The sequence below is a fragment of the Bos javanicus genome, chromosome 16, assembly GCF_032452875.1.
Source record: "Bos javanicus breed banteng chromosome 16, ARS-OSU_banteng_1.0, whole genome shotgun sequence".
Classification (NCBI taxonomy): domain Eukaryota; kingdom Metazoa; phylum Chordata; class Mammalia; order Artiodactyla; family Bovidae; genus Bos; species Bos javanicus.
Window position 1 is genome coordinate 44,445,316 of NC_083883.1, and position 17,654 is coordinate 44,462,969.

Genomic DNA, 17,654 nt, shown 5'->3' on the forward strand with positions numbered 1-17,654 from the left:
TTGAGAGAGTTGTGAAGGGATCCTTCTTTATCCATTTGGATCTCTGCATTTTTAAGGGACCGTTAGCATCACACTAAAATCTAGAAAGGGCACCCGCACCACCCGCCTTTAAAAAGCCACATACGGATTTCTTCAGCAAATGGAGGGACCCCCGACTTGCAAATTCACTACGGACTTGGGACAAACATGCCTTTTCCCAGGGCTACAACCACCACAGCACGTGCTGCGCAGCCTTGACTTGTTTACAAAGCGCGTTTCGCTGACCTCGTCTCCTTGAACACCTTTTGCGACCCCGCAAGCTCCCTCTCAGCACCTCCACTTGGCAGAAGAGGACGCCGAGGTTCTAGGAGGCGACGTGACTTGCTCGAAGTGGCACAGGGTGCTGTCGCTCAGGGGCCCATGGCTGCACCCTCCAAACGGGGTCTGCGTCCTTGGGGGTGGGGGTGGAAAGGGGGAGAAAGGGGGGGCACGCGTCCCAGGGTACCGCTAGGTCGGCTCCGGAGCCTCGGAGCGCGCGTGGGAAGGAGGCGTTGATGCCCTCGTTAGCAGCCGACTAGGGCGGGGGATGCAGCCCCCTCTCTAACCCCGGACTCTCCCAACCTCTCGGGAGCTTGTCTCTCGGCGCGACCCCGCGGGCGCACTCGGAGGCGCGCCCGCCCCGCCCCCACCCCACGCCCCGCGCGCTCCCCTGGCCGCCGCGCGCGCGCCTCGCCGTCGCTCCCCTCCCCGCCCCTCCCGCCGCCACCCCGCCCCCGGCCGGGTACCCTCGCCGGACCCGAGAGAGAGCGCCGCCGCCATCTTAGTTGCTGCCGCTGCCTCAAGCGAAGCGCTGCCTCCGCCGAGGGGAGGGCGCCCGCGGCCCAGCGTCACGGCGGCGGCTCCTCCTCGGACCCCAGTGCTCGCCGCGGCGGCAAGCAGCCGGCTCCGGGCCGCGAGAGCCCCGCTCGGCGTCCCACGAGCGTCCCTGCCGCTCCCGCCTCGGGCCGGCCGCGGCGCCGGGAGCCGGAGCGATGCTGCGCCGCCCTGCGCCCGCGCTGGCCCCGGCCGCCTGGCTGCTGCTGGCCGGGCTGCTCTGCAGCGGCGGGGTCTGGGCCTCGCGAGGTAAGCCCCGAGGCCGGGTCGGGGCGCGGGGAACGAGCGCCGGGAGCCGGGTGGGGGAAGCGAGGGGTCGGGGCCAGGCGAGCGGCTCTGGGTCGGGGCACCGGAGGCCGTGCGCGCGCGTTGCAGGCGCCGGGGGGAAGCTAGGTTCCGTCTCGGGCGCCGCACCGGGGCCCTGGCCGCCCGCATTGCACCCACGTCCGGGTGGTGGCTGCACGGATCGCGGGGAATGTGCGGACAGGCCGAAGGATCGGTCCGCCTTCCTCGGCAGCGCCCGCAAGCTGGGGCTGCATTCTTGGGGAGGGATGCCGTGTGCCTGTGTTGTGTGCTCAGATGTGCATCAGGCCGGGGGTGCATGCACAATTTTTGGTGTATGCTTACATAAGAAACCACTCCCCCGCATCCCTTCCCAGATCCCGATTATCTGCGGCTGCAACCGCAGACGCGGCATCTGCGCCCCTTTCCATCTCCGTCCAGGGTCTTACCAACGTCTGTTTTCAAAGGAGCAGAGGCTGAAACTTTTGGCTCCCCTCCCACCTTTTCACCCAAAGGTGAAATCGTGATGAGGTTTACAACCGTGGTCTCACCCGGTGTTAGAAATCTTCCTCTCTCCCGCCCCCGACACATTGGTGCAGTTTTTCTGACGGTAATTTACACCATACAAAAAGGAGAAACCCCTCTTTGATTTCTTAGGGTCGAAATTATTTCATGGTTACTTGACAAAAAAATATTTGTTAGTGAATCGATTGTTTTGTTATTTTTTAACCTTCAACCACTTAACCTTTTAAATGTTGCACGCCTTGTGATATTGACTGATCTTGCCAACGAAAAGCTTACGCATTGCAGATACATGCTTCGGAGTGGATCTTGGATTGGTAAACATTTTTCTCGGCCTTGGAGCAAAGTAATCTAGGTGTAGTCTATAGAGAGTACTTAGATTTGTGCTTATGGTTTTTTTAAATAAAAATTGGAGGGAGGGAGGATTGATGGAAGCCCAGATGGAATGGTCATACTTCAATTTAGCCAGGCTTTTAAAAAAAAAATCTCACTTTCTCTTTCTGGGCATGACATATCAAGAGAAGTATGGTGTTCACAAATTAAAGGGCAGGAGAGGCAAATGCATCTTTTGTTCTATGTTCCTTTCGTCACATTGAGGATGATAAACTTTGAATACTTCTTTTATTTATTTCATTTCTAACATTCTGTTGACTCTGTCAAATTCAGATCTCAGTCACTAAGTATCTAATTGCTCTCAATTTGATTTTTAAAAGTTACATCAAGCTGAGTTTGGAATGTTCTTTCCAGATGTGGGATGGAGGTCTGTAAGTTTAATATATCCAAGAAAAAATGTCAAAGTTTGCTTCTCTTGGGGAAAACCCACACAGCTTAAAAATATGTGCTGGGATTGGATATTTGGGGAACAAGTGTATTTAGTTTAGTCAGTGATAATATTTCTTATTAAAACTCCACATTTTTCTTAAGTGTGTCCACTCATCTACATTTACTGTTCATTATTGAATTAGCAATGGGCTAATTAAGTAGCCTATTAGCATTGCTGAAGATTTCAACTATCAAGTATAGTTTTTATGGTGGACTAACAGAAATCTCACATGAAAGACACGTTGAGGACTCGAGTCCTTTGTCATTTGCTAACTTTCTATAAGATTTCTTGGTGCATTTTTAGTATTTAAGAATTCTTAGTCTTCAAAATAAAAGCATTTTAAACCTCAGTTATTCTGTTGTGTTGTTCTGTTTTTTGTTTTTTCTTTTTCTAGCTTACAGTTAGAAAATGTGTTCCATGAAATGCAAATAAAACGATTTCCTTTTGAGCTATCAGAAACATATTTTGTATGTAAACAGGCAATTTGTGGAGACACCTTCTGTGGGCTCTTTTTAAAAGATGATCTTTTCAGCTAATACGTGAATTCTTAATCCTGCCAGACAGTGTGACACTGCGATCTGCTGTTGGTTCATACTCTAGCTGCCTCTAAAAACAATGGGAGGAAGATAACCTAAGCTGCTGTAAGGTTTATAATATAAATTCCATTTTGACTATTCATTGTTTTATGGAGAACCCTAAATTTCATTTTAATTGTAGCTATAGTTCTCTTAAAAAAAAAAAAAAATCAAGTAAACCAGAAAATTAGGAGAAATTTCCTTGGCATGCCCAAGGCTGCCTGCCTTCTTCTCCAGTCTGTCAATGATCAGGAAATAGAAAACTGAAATAGAGAAAATAGAAAGTTTATATGAATACTAAATAAGAGCAAATGCAATCTTGTAATGCATTTCAAAGCCAAATAAATAACGTGCACTGTTATTTTCCCGTTTGCACACAGACTTCCCAGTAGAGGTTCTGCTTACCAACCATCCTGGTTGAAATTTCATCTCTCTGAACCCCTGAATCTTCCCTCCCCTGCTTCACTTGTTACTTCTCCATGGCATTTACCCCATCTTAACAAGCTCTGTTATTTACTTACTCTGTTCATTGCCTGTCTCTCCTCACTGGAACACGCACCCCAAAGTGGTCTGTGGTACTCACCTGTGTATCCTATCACCTGCACTCAGTGGACTCAGTGCTGTGTGAATGAATGCACGGTCATGTTTGGTTTAGGCACCACTGTGTTTTTACATCCTGATTTTCACCTGACATAGATGTTTAATGCTGAGAAAAGCATTATAGACATAGAATCTAAAGGAACTTGAATTCTACAGCATGGATAAGAGAATTCACTAGTAGATAATTTTTCAAGGATTCATTCTATTCATTGCAGTGTTGGTACATGAGATCATTAAACAGCTTTGTAGACTGTAACTCTTTGGCTATCATGTTAAGGTCATGTTTCAAAAATACTGTAATTCTCACCTTTTTGGGAAAACAGTTTCTTAATTTGTTACCTTGCTTTTCAGAAGCAATTTTGAGGAAAAGTAAGTTTATCATAGACTTAAATATTATGCTTAGTTTAATATTTTTGTTGCTGAAAGTAAATATATTTATTTCACATGATACCTATAACTACTAAAGAAATAATATTAATGATTCTGAATGTGTTGCAATTTAAGAGCTAGGACTCTGTTAACTGGAACCCTCAGTTGACTGGAACCTAGCTTTTGGCTGCATGCTACTTTCAGGAAAAGAAGCAGAAAACCAAGCAGTTTCCTAGAAGTTCTTTTTCAAAAGGAAATTTTAAGCATTCATATCACATATTATGTGGGTCAGTACTATTTGATTTTTGAGCCAAAAAGAAAACAGTGAATTAAGTCTTAGGTATGAGGAATATAATCCAATAATTGGAATTTCTGTGAAATATAACATTATTTTCCTAATGAAATTGGAAAATGCTATAATTCCACGACACTAGTTTCAGGACTTGGTTAAGCTTACTAAACCAATTTTTTTGTCTTTTTTGATGTAGACCGCCTTCAAAGTCTTCACTGAATTTGTTGTAGTATGCTTTGGCCACAGTGCATGTGGGATCTTTGCTCCCTGATCAGGGATCGAACCTGCACCCCCTGCGTTGGAAGGCAAAGTCCCAACCACTGGCCTGCCAGGGAAGTCCCACTAAGCCAATTCTTGATGTTTAAAATGAGGAACCTGAGGGATGTTAAATTTCTAAGAAATGAAAAAAGTGATTGAATTATTATTTTCTAAGACAATAAAATGTAATTTTTTTGCATAGAGTTTTCATTTTAAGGTTTGAAACAAAGTATATTTGGTTATTCTGAAAAATCAAGAGTTATTTCTCACTTGTTCTGATTAATTGAGGTTTTAGATCATTAGGGTTTTAAAAATATACCTTGCTTTTTCTGTGGTTATGAGTTGGTAACAGCAGAGGTACTTAAGAAATGTATCTTGAAATTTAAGATACTGATTCGTGATAAAATACAGATTTTAGTAGAGCCTCAGGACTGTAAATGGGTTCAGAGTTGGGTGGAAATGATTTATACAGTGTCATGTTCTTGCACTGTTAAAAAACAACAAAAACCAAACCCTCAGAAGCGACATCTTAACACCAGTAAAGGCTATCAAAGGCCAGAGTTAGGAGCCTTTAGGCTCTGATGGTCCCCCTGCCAACACATCAGCCTGATTTGAGGGGTCGGTTTTTCCATGGAGCCTCCATCGCCTAGGATTTGAGCAAAGCATCCAGTTGTCCCCTGTGTGATAAGTCCATTCTTCCCTATGCTTTAAGGCTATTTTTGTTCATTTTCTCCCTTAGCTGTAAGATGATATTATTATTAGATTAAAGTTTTCCACAAGATTTGTTGCTAAGGCTTTTTTTTACTTTTAAAATTCTATGGGAAGATTCAGTTGCTTCAAAGTAACTGAATTTAGAACATCTTAAAAACCTGTAAGACACATATGAAAGTTAACTTCCATTCCAGAACCCCAGTACGAGGTATGCAGTAGCACAGTAGGGGAAGAATCGTGTTTTTCTTTTTTCACCTTTGGTCAGGCATAAATATGTTTCGGACCATAATTCTCTCAGGACAAGAACTTCTGTCAAGTCTGCCACTCTTCAAGTCTACTTTGATCTGTACTTTCTGGAACTTATTGTTTTAGGGCAAAAGAAGACTTTTCCTGCATTCGCTCTCTCTTCATTTTTAAAACAGGTTTATTTCCAATGCAGGGGCTGCAGCTTTGGTCCCTGGTTGGAGAACTTGGATCCCACGTTCCTTGTGGCCAAAAACCCAAAAACTTAACACAGAAACAATACTGTAACAACTTCAATAAAAACTTGGGGGGAAAAAGCAGGTTTATTGACACATACTATAATATTCACCCTTTTGAAGTATACAGTTTGATGATTTTAGTATATTTACCAGTTGTGCAACCATCACCAGTAGTATCTACTTTCAGCACATTTTCATCATTATAAAAAGAAGTGATGAAAGCCCTTAGCAGTCACTCCAAATTCCCCCTTTTCCCCATCCCCCCCCTCCCCCCCCACCGCCGGCCCCTGCTGGCAACCAGTAATCTACTGCCTGTCTTTATTCTGGACATTTCATGTCTGTGGAATCATACAACATATGGCCTTAGCTTCTTTCAATTCATGATGTTTTCAGGGTTTATCCACATCATAGCGGGGATCGGTGCCTCATTCCATCTTAAGGCTGAATAATATTTACTATAGATTGAATGTATGTGTCCCTCCAAAATTCACACACTATTGAAACCTAATCCCCAATGTGATGGTATTTTGAGGTGGGGTCTCTGGGGAAGTGATTAGGTCATGAGGGTGGGGCTCTCATGAATGGGGTCAATGCCCTTGTACAAGAGACCCCAGAAAGCTCCCTGGCCCCTTCTGCTACTGGCAGATACAACAAGAAGATGGCTGTGAACCAGGAGGTGGGCACTCACCAGACCCTGAATCTGCTGGCACCTTGATCTTGGGTTTCCCAGTCTCCAGGACTGTAATAAATAAATTTCTGTTGATTATAGGCCACCCAGTCTATGATATTTTGTTATAGGGCCCAGATAGACTAAGACAGTATTCCATGCTGTATGGACAGACTACATTTTGTATATCCATTCCTCAGTTGATGGACATTGCATTATTTTCCACATTGTAGCTACTGTGAATAATGCTGCTATGAACATACAGGTTTTTGAGTGGACATATATTTTTAGTTCTCTTGGGTATATAACTGGAGTGGAATTACTGAGTTTTTTAACTCTGTGTTTAGCATTTTGAGGAACTACCAAACTCTTTTCCAGAGTTGCCACACCATTCTACATTGAGTCCTGACCCCTGTAATCACTCCCAGGAGTGTCTTTCTAAGGAGATAAATATCTCACAATTGTCTCAGGGTTTTCTTATGATAGTTTTAAGTTGCTGAGTTTTTTTTGCTCCACTCAGGATAAATTGGCATTTCATCCAACCAGCTTGCTCCTTCTCTCCTTCCATCTCCCATATCATTCTGGTCCTCTGCCCTCAAGGAGAAAAAAAGTGAAAGTGTCGGTTGCTCAGTCTTCTCCGACTCTTTGCGACTCTTTGCGACTCTTTGCGAACCCATGGACTGTAGTCTGCCAGGCTTCTCTGTCCGTGGATTCTCCAGGCAGGAATACTGGAGTAGGCACCCATTTCCTTCTCCAGGGGATCTTCACGGTCCCAGGGATCGAACCCAGGTCTCCTGCATTGCAGGCAGATTGTTTACCATCTGAGCTACCAGCATGCAGGAACTCAAGTAGCCGTCTCTATAAGACAGATGATTCTTTACACGTCCCTGAAAATTGATCATCCAGCCTAGGCACTCAGTGGCTCACAAAGCACCCGTTTTCTTCAAAGCATTGTTTGGTACTTAAATCAACTCTCCTTAGGACAGAATCTCACCAGTCCTTGAAGCCTCTGCAGACACCCAGACTGAGAGCAAATGTAACCTAGTATCCATAACCCCAGCTTCCCAAGCCGTGCCCCACCCCCCACCTGCCCTTTCTGCCTGTGATCTGAGAAGTGAGCTAGTACAATACAGTGCTGCCAACCCAGTGATGGGGGACACCCCGTCACAAGCAGAGTAGATAGCTAAGGCTGGGCTTTATGAAATTCTAAGGATGTCTAAGGAACAACTAGAATTCTTAAACTGTGACTAGTTTAGAAAACGAGATTTCTTCGTTACCTTTTCATTGCCTGGATTTGATTGCCCAGAAAGTACTGTTAAAGTAAATTAGTTTGGTCCTTTGATTTATTCTTTAAACTATTCATGATACACCTAGTCTTCAATTATAGTATAAAACACTTAGAAGTGTCTTTAGATTGAAAGTGAATTTTTAAACAGTAAAAATGAATGTCATCTTTCTCTAATACCTACTTAATGTATAGTGAAGATGCGTTTATTCTGAGTTCTTCCTAAATCTTAAAAGTATTAATAGAGTGCTTTCATTTTAAGAACTGCCAAGGAAAAAAAAATGAAGGTCATAAACTTAAATTGTAGATAGTGTAAAACTTGAGAATGATTTGCATGAGGTTGTCTATTAAGTGGCTTTTAAAGAGCAAAATGTATTCCATCTGAAAGGCAGAATCCAGTCACATTTAATTTTGTATATTTAAGATGTAGTTAATGATGAATATTGATGGGATCAGCTGCGTAATCGAAATGTGGGCCTCCTTTGTTCAAACACTATTAGGAGTTTCAAGATGGCAGCAGAGCATTAAACCAAGCATGGGGCCCAGCATGCCCAGGAAACCGGCCCTAAGTATTGATAGAATTAATATAGCCAGAGTATTCATTGAATGTGGTCCTGAGACTAAGATTTTAGCCAGAGCCCTTGGTCCTCTGGGCACCCTCTCAGATGAAGCCCCACCCCTCCCGGGTGGCACCTCCCCACTGATGGCCCACCCCCACCCCCATACCCCTGCCGAAGACTTTTATTCCCTGGTGGCCTCAGGGTGGAGGCTGCAAACTCTGCCATGCCCAGCACCTAGTGAAGGGCAGACTATGCTCGGTTCACAGAGCTCATCGGCGGTAGATGCTAATTGAGGAATAGGGCCGCTTTTGATTTGCAGGATTAAAGCCCTTTGCGTCAAGCAGATTATGTTTACCTTGAAAAAGCCATAACTAATTCATGCCAGTTTCCTATTACTCACAGAATTAGTAGCAAGGATAACAGAAATAATTAAAATTCTTGGATAATCCCTAATCTTTTTTTTTTTTTTTGCCTTGTGTTTCAAACGTTTATCAGAGTGGCTGGTAAAGAGCAGAATGCACTGGCTTGAATTTAATTTTCTCCCCAAGCCGCTCTCACTTTGGACCACTATTACAGAGAACGGTGGGGAGGCTTGAGAGGTGGGCAGTGGCCATTCCCAGCCTTTGAGCACCTCCTCTGCTAGTGCTGGGTTAATGGGAGGGTCCCTTGATAATTCCTCAGCCTGAATTACAAAGCCCCGAACTGGCAGTGTTCTGATCTTGCTTCTGAGTTGCTTGTAAATATCCATTAATATCTACCCATGATTCCTGAATACAGCCCTTGTATTTGGCAGGGGTTTTCAAAAGTCCATGCCCAAGTGTATGAAGCCTCCTCCTGCCTAATTAAAAGAAGCAGCTTACAAGTATTTTAGAAACATTCAAAGCCTAGAATGGAAAATGAATTAAATGCTTTTTCATATGAAATTTGACATTTTAAAAACCTTTTCTATTTGGAGGAAGATGTACCAGTAGAATAATTTAATAACATAGTCTCGCCTTTCCCCCAATGGTGACTTCAATTAATAATAACTGCAATATTAATACTTGTTTGATGAAATGTTTTAGAAAGGTCATAAATGCCAGTAATTAATATATATTTATTTATTCATTTGATAGAGTTTTTAACCCCATTTTTTCTAGAGTTAGTCCTTTCTGAGTATTGAAAGGTTTGCTGTGTTTATTACTACTTCAAAAAAGCAGTGCATAACGCAAGTATGTCTTCCTTGCATTTTTTTCTTTTCTATTAAAATCGTGTTTGCTTACATGGTTTTCAGTGCTGATGAACAGAGTGAAGCCAGGGCCAATAAGAAAGCAAACACAGGCCACTCAGGCCAGGTTTTGGTTGTTTAAGCCTGAAGGGAGAGGGCTAAATGTTTCCTGACGTTTCTGTTTTGTCTGAAAACTCAACTTGGGTGCAGGAGAGCCGACAGGTTTTTGGGGCCAAAGCTTTGCCTTGGAGCAGAGCAGTCGTGACTGTACTTGCTCATCTTTGGAAACCCAGGTACAGACAGGGTAACAGAGGCAGGCCAGTGCGGTGGGCAGTGGTGGAACCCTGACATCGGAGGAAATCTCCCATTGGTGGCCAACAAAAGTTAACCCGTGTCTAACCCGTCAGATTTAGGTCTTGTCTGCCCAAACTCTCAGGCACGTTTTACTTCTCCAAATGTGGATTGCCTGGGTCGGCTGAACTCAGCCCAGGTGAGGCTCCTTGTCTGCCTACCCCCACCCCCAGCTCCGTGCTGTCTTCCAGTGCCTGTTTTTCGGCTGCCTTCACCCAGCTTTGTCTTGATGTATTGTTTCCTGGGATCCATTTCTGATTCCCAGATAACCTGAAAAAGCAATTCATATTGCTTTATTCAGTTCAGTTTAGTCACTCAGTCGTGTCCGACTCTTTGCGACCCCACAAATCACAGCATGCCAGGCCTCCCTGTCCATCACCACCTCCTGGAGTTTACTCAAACTCGTGTCCATCGAGTCGGTGATTGCTTTATTAGGAATATAAATTGGAATTTGGATTATGTTTTTCCATGGATACATTGTTACAAACTCCTTAAAACTCCAAAAGTGATGGTCAGAAACTGGTTTAATCCAGAACGAGTGAAAATCAAGCAAATTGGCAGTAACACACATCACACACATTCACCGTTATAATATGTTATATATTACAATATTAATCATTAATTAACAGTGAAGTGCTAGTTCATGTTTTGTGGTACACAGGTCTTAAAGTTGTAGATAGCTTCAGAGAATGTGAGACATGTTGGCTCAGGCCTGGATGGAAGAGCCCAGAAGGAAGAGAAAGGTCGAGAAGGACAGAGGAGCCTGAGGATCCGAGTGAGAGGAAAAGGAGGGAGTGTGGCCTGTTCACCGTGTCCTGAAAAGGAAAAGAGGCAACAGAAGGGAGGAGAGGCAGGCTGCCAGCAGACCCCCGGGACCAGGTGGCAGCCCTGCCTGGGTGGCTGGGGTGCAGGACCCTCGGGTGGCATGTCAGCCACGTGGGGAATGCCTGTTTGTGCAGGTCATTCTCTCAGGAGAGTACTTATTGGTGTGTGTCATTTGCTCCAATGTACTGAATGTTTTCATCAAGGAAAATTTTACTTAAGAATTGCTATTTAAAGGACTTCCCTGGTGGTTCAGTGGTAAAGACGCCACACTTCTGAGGCATGGTGTGTGGATTCCATCCCTGGTCAGGGAACTAAGATCCCACATGCTGTGGCAAGGTCCAAAAAAAAAAAAAAGGGGTAAAAAGTGCTATTGAAAACTTTTCTTGAATTTTCCAGGTTCCTGAATATATATGAATTAAATTTACAGCTTCATAAAATTATTTTACTAAAGCAAATGTAAAAAAAAATGTGCTTGACATAACTCCCCAAATTCTCAATTGGAGTTTTTAGGTGTCATTTCTGGAGGTCATCCCTTCTGAATAATGGTGACTTCTGACAGTAAATGCTAAAGGATGGGCTTCCTCCTTGAATTGTTATATAGGATAAGTTGATCTCTGAGGCAGCATTTCCCTAAGGATGGTATATGGATAGGTGTTAAGTGAGTGAGTGTTAGTCGCTCAGTCGTGACCGACTCTTTTTGACCCCATGAACTAGCCAGCCGGGCTCTTCTGTCCATGGAATTCTCCAGGCAAGAATACTAGAGCTGGTTGCCATTTCCTTCTCCAGGGGATCTTCCCGACCCAGGGATCAAATCTGGATCTCCCACATTGCAGGCAGATTTACCTTCTGAGCCACCAGGGAAGCCAAAGGGTTTGTTGGTCACCTGAGTTTGGGACATGCAGTTAAACACGTTTCATTACTATATGACTTCTTGGAACTTTTAGTACCATCATGTGTGTTGCGGAATTACTGAGCCCGGGTATAATCAACATTTATCCAACTAAGTAGAACACGAACTCTTCTGGAGCCTGTGCGGCACTGGTGTTGCATGGTACACACTCTGGGAAATGCTGCTCCAAATTCTGGCCCCACCCCCCCATAATACAATTTAGTACAAAAAGGAAAAAGGTAAAATGACCTAAAATACTACCTTTGTGAGATCCTTAGTCTTAACACTTCTGTGTCTATCTCTAGATTTTTTTATTTCTCTTATAGAAAATTATCTACGTAAGTCAAAATTGTAAAGAAATGAGTTGATTTTATACAGCGTATTTTATAACTTTTTCAGTGTCATTCATTAAACATTTGTCTCAGGTATGGTGGCTGTAATAGTCCATTAGCGGGCTGTGGTAGGATCTATTTAACTAGTCCTTTAGGATTTCCAGACTGGGCTCAGGAGCCCCATGCTCTCAAAAAGTATTGAGGACCTCCAAGAACTTGTGTTTATGTGGGTTTTATCTCTCAATATTCACTCTATCAGAAATTAAACTGAGAACCTATTAATATTAAAATGTTTAATTGTTAATTTATTTAAAATAGCAGTAACAGCCCATTAGATGGTAACAACATATTTTTGATAAAAAAATACCTGCATATTCCCTGATAGTCCAGTGGTTAGGACTCTGCTGCCACTGCAGGGGCCATGGGGTCGATCCCTGGTTGGGGAAATAATGAAATCCCCATATGCTGCATATGCCCAAATTAAAAACAAAAGACAAAAACAAAAACCCTCCATATTTCAAAACAAAAAGCAGTTTACTAGGAAGACTGGCATTGCTTTATATTTTTGTTAATCCCTTTCCGTGGGTTTAAGAGAAGGCAGGGGGATTCTGCATTCAACTTGTTGCTATCTGTTGTTTGGTTGAAGTAGGTGAAGAAAATTCGGCCTCACGAGACGTGTAGCTGCAAAAGGGAGACTTTGTGGGGAGACCCTTAGAGGGTCTTGGGGACCCCCTCCCCCCACATGTAAAAATGTTTTTGTAACTTCCACAATAAGAGAAGTCTGCTTGCTTTACTTTCCCCACAGGAGTCTTCCCACCAAGTTCTAACAATTGGTGCCCTGGGGCAGTGGTTGATGTTGAAATGCAGCTGGGGACTGAGTCACCAGAACTCTGCTTCTAAGTAGTAGTTGAAGCAGCAAAGCAAAGCTTGCAAGTGATTTACTTAAAAAAGGAGAGAAATTAGGGTTAATTCACTTATTCCTGTAATTATTTGTTGTTGTTTAGTTGCTAAGTCATGTCTGACTCTTCGGGAACCCCATGGACTGTAGGCCGCCAGGCTCCTCTGTCTGTGGGATTTCCCAGGCAACTGGAGTGGGTTGTCATTTCCTTCTCCATCCTATAATCATGTCTTCCTCTTATTTACATTGTCACTTGCTTTCTTGACTGGGGAAGATGGGACTTAATGGCCCTCATTATAGACTGGCTTTGCCTATTGTTGCAGCACGTTCTGCTGCCAGAGGGACCCTTAGAAGTAGGCAGTCAGTGCCCTCCGTTTTATCAGTCCAGCTCTTGCATGTTTATGGATTATTCCTTTGGTTTTCTATGTTCACTATGGGACATGTTTTTAATGAGGGAGAAGGCAAGAATAGGTGACAAAGTATGAGTACATGTTAAAAATCAGGTTTATTAGGATTTTTCTTTGGTAGTGTATAATTACTCAATGTTTTCTAGATGAAATCTGGGGAAAACTTGTCTTTTTAAAAAAAAAAGTTCAATACTTAAACTGAAAGGTTAATGTCTTTGTTTTTCCTTACAATATGGGCCTTTTGAGACTTTAAAATGACTGATACCATTGTAAAAATGTTTTTGTAACTTCCACAATAAGAGAAGTCTGCTTGCTTTACTTTCCTGAAAAATCTTTTGGGGTGTTCTCAGAATCTGAAGTAAGTTGTGCATTGGTGTGTACGTGTTCTGTTTGTCTAGGTGGGGAATGACTGTTTGTTTGTTTTGGCATTTCCCACAGATGGCCAGTGAGCTAGTTCTCAGCTAGTCTACATTCCATAAATTTGATTTCCCCTTGAGAGGTCATCTAATCCTTTCTCCGCGTTTATGATAAAGTCCTTTACTTTTGAAATCTCACAATTTGTCTTCACACTTAAATAACTGGTTACCTGGATATCATTGCATTGGAACATTAAGTATTTGTATTTTTAAACCACTAAATTAAAAAAAAACTCCTTATCTATCTAAAAGATTACTTTCTGAATTAATATGGCTAGAATTCTAGAAAGGAAGTGGTTTTAGAAATCATTTTAGTTCAGTCAGCCCATTTTCCCATAGAGGAAACAAGTGATGTTGTTATTGTTGTCAGTATAATCTTTTTATAGCTCAGAATGTGAAAAGTAGGAAACATAGTGGAGACCAGTTGAGAGTATCTTTAACCCCGTTCCTTTCTGTAATAAATAATATTCAGGAAGCATACATCTGGGTGACTTGTTACGAACTTTTCACGTGCAGTTGAGTCAGGAAAGATGATGAAACTGGAGTATTAAAAATTCTGAAGGAAGGTACATTGTATTGACATAAATTTGTACTCTTAAATTCTGTAGCGCTTGTTTTTATGCGAGTATCTCAGAAGTCTTCACACTGTGCTCAAATCAGTTTTGGAGTTGACAAGAGCTTTAGAAATGGTGTTGTGAAACTTTGGATGTAATGCTCTCTGAGCACTGGTGCTAGTTGGCCAGTCCACACTGGAAGTCATCTAATCAGAGAGCGTCTTCCATTTTGGAGGGCAGTTTTCACTGTCAGAAAGTCCTTGGTCTTAGGGCTTCCCTGGTGGCTCAGTGGTGAAGAACCCACCTGCCAATGCAGGAGACATGGGTTCGATCCCTGAGTTAGGAAGATCCCCTGGAAAAGGAAATGGCAATCCACTCCAATATTCTTGCCTGGGAGATCCCATGGACAGAGGAACCTGGCAAGCTACAGTCCAAACGGTCGAAAAAGAGTTGGACACGACTTAGCAACTAAATTGGACACAACTTAGCTACTGGGGCTTCCCTGGTAGCTCAGCTGGTAAAGAATCTGCCTGCAATGCAGGAAACCCAGGTTCGATTCCTGGGTTGGGAAGATCCACTGGAGAAGGAATAGGCTACCCTCTCCAATATTCTTGGGCTTTCCTGGTGGCTCGGCTGGTAAAGAATCCGCCTGCCATGCGGGAGACCTGGGTTCAATCCCTGGGTTGGGAAGATCCCCTGGAGAAGGGAACAATTACCCACTCCAGTATTCTGCTGGCCTAGAGAATTCCTAGAGAATTTGCAGTTTCAAAGAGTCAGACACGACTGAGCGACTTTCACTTTCTTTCACTAGCGGCTGAACAACAACCTTGATCTCAGCTCTGCCTCTTCCTCTCCACAGACGTGCTGGCCCTCTGTAAGTGCCATGGAATGGAGAAGAACATGGACTCTGTAGCCAGATTCCTGGGTTCACATCCCAGCTCTGCTGCTCGCTTTCTGGGTGTTCACCAACAGCTTCCATAACCTCTCTGTGCCTCATTTTTTCCCTCTGTGAAAGGGAGTAATAGTATCTACCTTACAGGGTTGTTAGCCTTAACACATGTCCTGAGTGTATCTGTGTTCATTGTCTGCTCCAGAGCCCCTCCAGCCCGTCTCTGCCCACAGGACCTTGGTGCCTCAGTAATCTTTTCACAGAGCCAAAAGAAATGCCCAACAATTCTTTTTAATTAGCTTAGGTCCAACCAGCTTAATATTTACATCCCAGCATCTAACATTTATATCCTAACAGCATAGTAGCAGTTTGAAAAAAATACAGAGAAATTGAAAGAAAAAAATAATAATACTTTTAATTCATCTTAAAATAATTCCAGGAACTTACTAATGGACTGTGTGCTCCTGTTGAGCAGGGCACAGCTTCTCAAAGCTGGAGTGTGATCGGACACTGACGCCCTCTTCTCTGTTCCATATTAATTTTCCCAGGACACTTCTTTGGATCACAGCAACTGCTGAAAACTCAGCCTTGCAAAGCTATGACACCATCAAAAGGAATGCAGTGCAGTCTGCTGTTGAGCTATGAACTACCCCAAACTAGCAGCTGGTCTGGGCTTCCCTGGTGGCTCAGACGGTAAAATAATCTACCCGCAATGCGGGAGACCTAGGTTTGATCTCTGGGTTGGGAAGATCCCATGGAGGAGGGCGTGGCAACCCACTCCAGTATTCTTGCCTAGAGAATCCCATGGACAGAGGAGCCTGGCGGACTGCAGTCCATGGGATTGCAGAGAGCTGGACACAACCGAGCAACTAAGCACAGCACAGCAGCAGCTTGTCTCTACCTGACAGACTTAAAGTGTCACATTTCCCTCAAATTTAAAATATCCTGCATCTCCCCTATAGTTTACAGGGACTCTTGTGGTGCATACATTTAGGAAACATGGATCTACTTAGAAGGGTAGAATCAAATAAATGTTAAGATGCTTCGAGAATCCATTGCATTCAAAAAATAACAAATTAATAAACTTGTTTTTTAGATCAGTTTTAAGTTCACAGCAAAATTGAATGCAAAGTATAGAGAATTTCCATATGCCCCCCACCCCACACATGCACACTTTCCCCCAATATTGCTATTCAGTTGAAGAACTTTGATATGTCCTCACCAGGTCCAGAGTTTCAGGTTCACACATGTGTGTTCCATGGTTTTGACAAATGTATGGTGACAGGTCTCTACCACTGTGGTATCGTACAGAGTACTTTCATTGTCCTCCATCTGTGTGCTCATCTGTTCATTCCTCCTGCCCCCTGAACTCCTAGCAACCAACCACTCATCCTTTTACTTCTCTATAGTTCTTATAAAATTAAATTTTTTTTTAATTAAAAAAATTACTTATTTGGCTGTGCTGGGTCTTAGTTGCAGCTTATGGGATCTATTAATAGTTCCTTGTCCAGGGATTGAACCCAAGCCCCCTGCATTAGGAGCTCAGAGTCTTAGCCACTGGACTGCCAAGGAAGTCACTCAACATAATGTTTTAAAGTGTGTAGTTCAGTGGCATTTAGAATATTCACAGTGATGTTCAGCCACCGCCTCTGCGTAGTTCCAAAACATTTCACTACCCAAAAGGAAACCGCATACCCTTTAAGCAGTGACTCCCTCCCCCTCTCCCCCAAGGCCCTAGCAACCGCTTATGTGCTTTCTGTGGATTTAATTATTCTGAATATTTCATGTAAGTGGAGTCATACAGTATGAGACCTTTTATGTATGACTTCTTAATGTTTTTGACATTTGTTCCCATTGCAGCGTATATCAGTACTTCATTCCTTTTTTTGGCCAAGTAATATTCCCCCATGTGTATATAGCACAGTTTATTTATCCATTCATCTGTTGATGGACATTTTGGGTTGTTTGCAGCTGTCAGCTGTCATGAATAGTGCTGCTATGAATATTCACATATGGGTAATTGTTTGAGTTTGTATTTGAGTTTTAAATTCTTTGGAGTATATACCTAGGAGTGGGATTATTAGGTCATACAGTAATCCTATGTGTAATTTATTGAGGAACTGCCAAACCAGTGGCTGAACCATTCTGCATCCCCACCCACAAAGGAAGTTACCATCCCTTCTTCTTTCCTTCCCTCCCTATACCGGCTTTTTATGTACCAGCTTGTTTCTGCCAGCCTGCCTGGTTACTTTCTCTTTGGGTGCTCCCTGGTGTCGACACCACCTTTTAGATGGGGCAGAAGGTTTAATAGAGTTCCACACAACAGGAGTGGAGTTGGAGTGGCATGTGGCCACTACCCCTTGTCTAAGCTTCTTGGCTGTCCCTTCATACCTACTTTATTAACCCCAGTCCCAGGAACCTCCACATTGGTCCTGAACTATGACCAGATGCTGTGCACTGGTGCTGGTGTTCACGTTCGTCTCCATTGTATTTCTTCTTGCTGCACGTGATCTGCCTCTCCACACTGTCAGGTAATTTTGAATCCTGACTCCACGTTTCTAAGTGTCCATTCTAGCTTCGTGTGATTCTCCGCTTTGATACGGAGGAT

General features: G+C 43.3%; 1 protein-coding gene across 6 annotated transcripts in view; it reads left to right on the forward strand.

Annotated features, from left to right (window-relative positions):
• The first annotated feature begins 773 nt into the window (after positions 1 to 773).
• The window catches only part of CLSTN1 (calsyntenin 1), a 76,104-nt gene continuing 59,223 nt past the window's right edge, over positions 774 to 17,654 (forward strand). For 3 of the 6 annotated variants that reach the window (XM_061382808.1, XM_061382809.1, XM_061382810.1), the window contains exon 1: positions 793 to 1,101. In XM_061382808.1, the coding sequence (XP_061238792.1) occupies positions 1,011 to 1,101 (91 nt within the window). In that variant the 5' untranslated portion in view covers positions 793 to 1,010. Of the gene's footprint in view, positions 1,102 to 17,654 lie in introns of all 6 variants that reach the window. The other 3 variants (XM_061382812.1, XM_061382811.1, XM_061382813.1) reach the window with 2 other exon arrangements.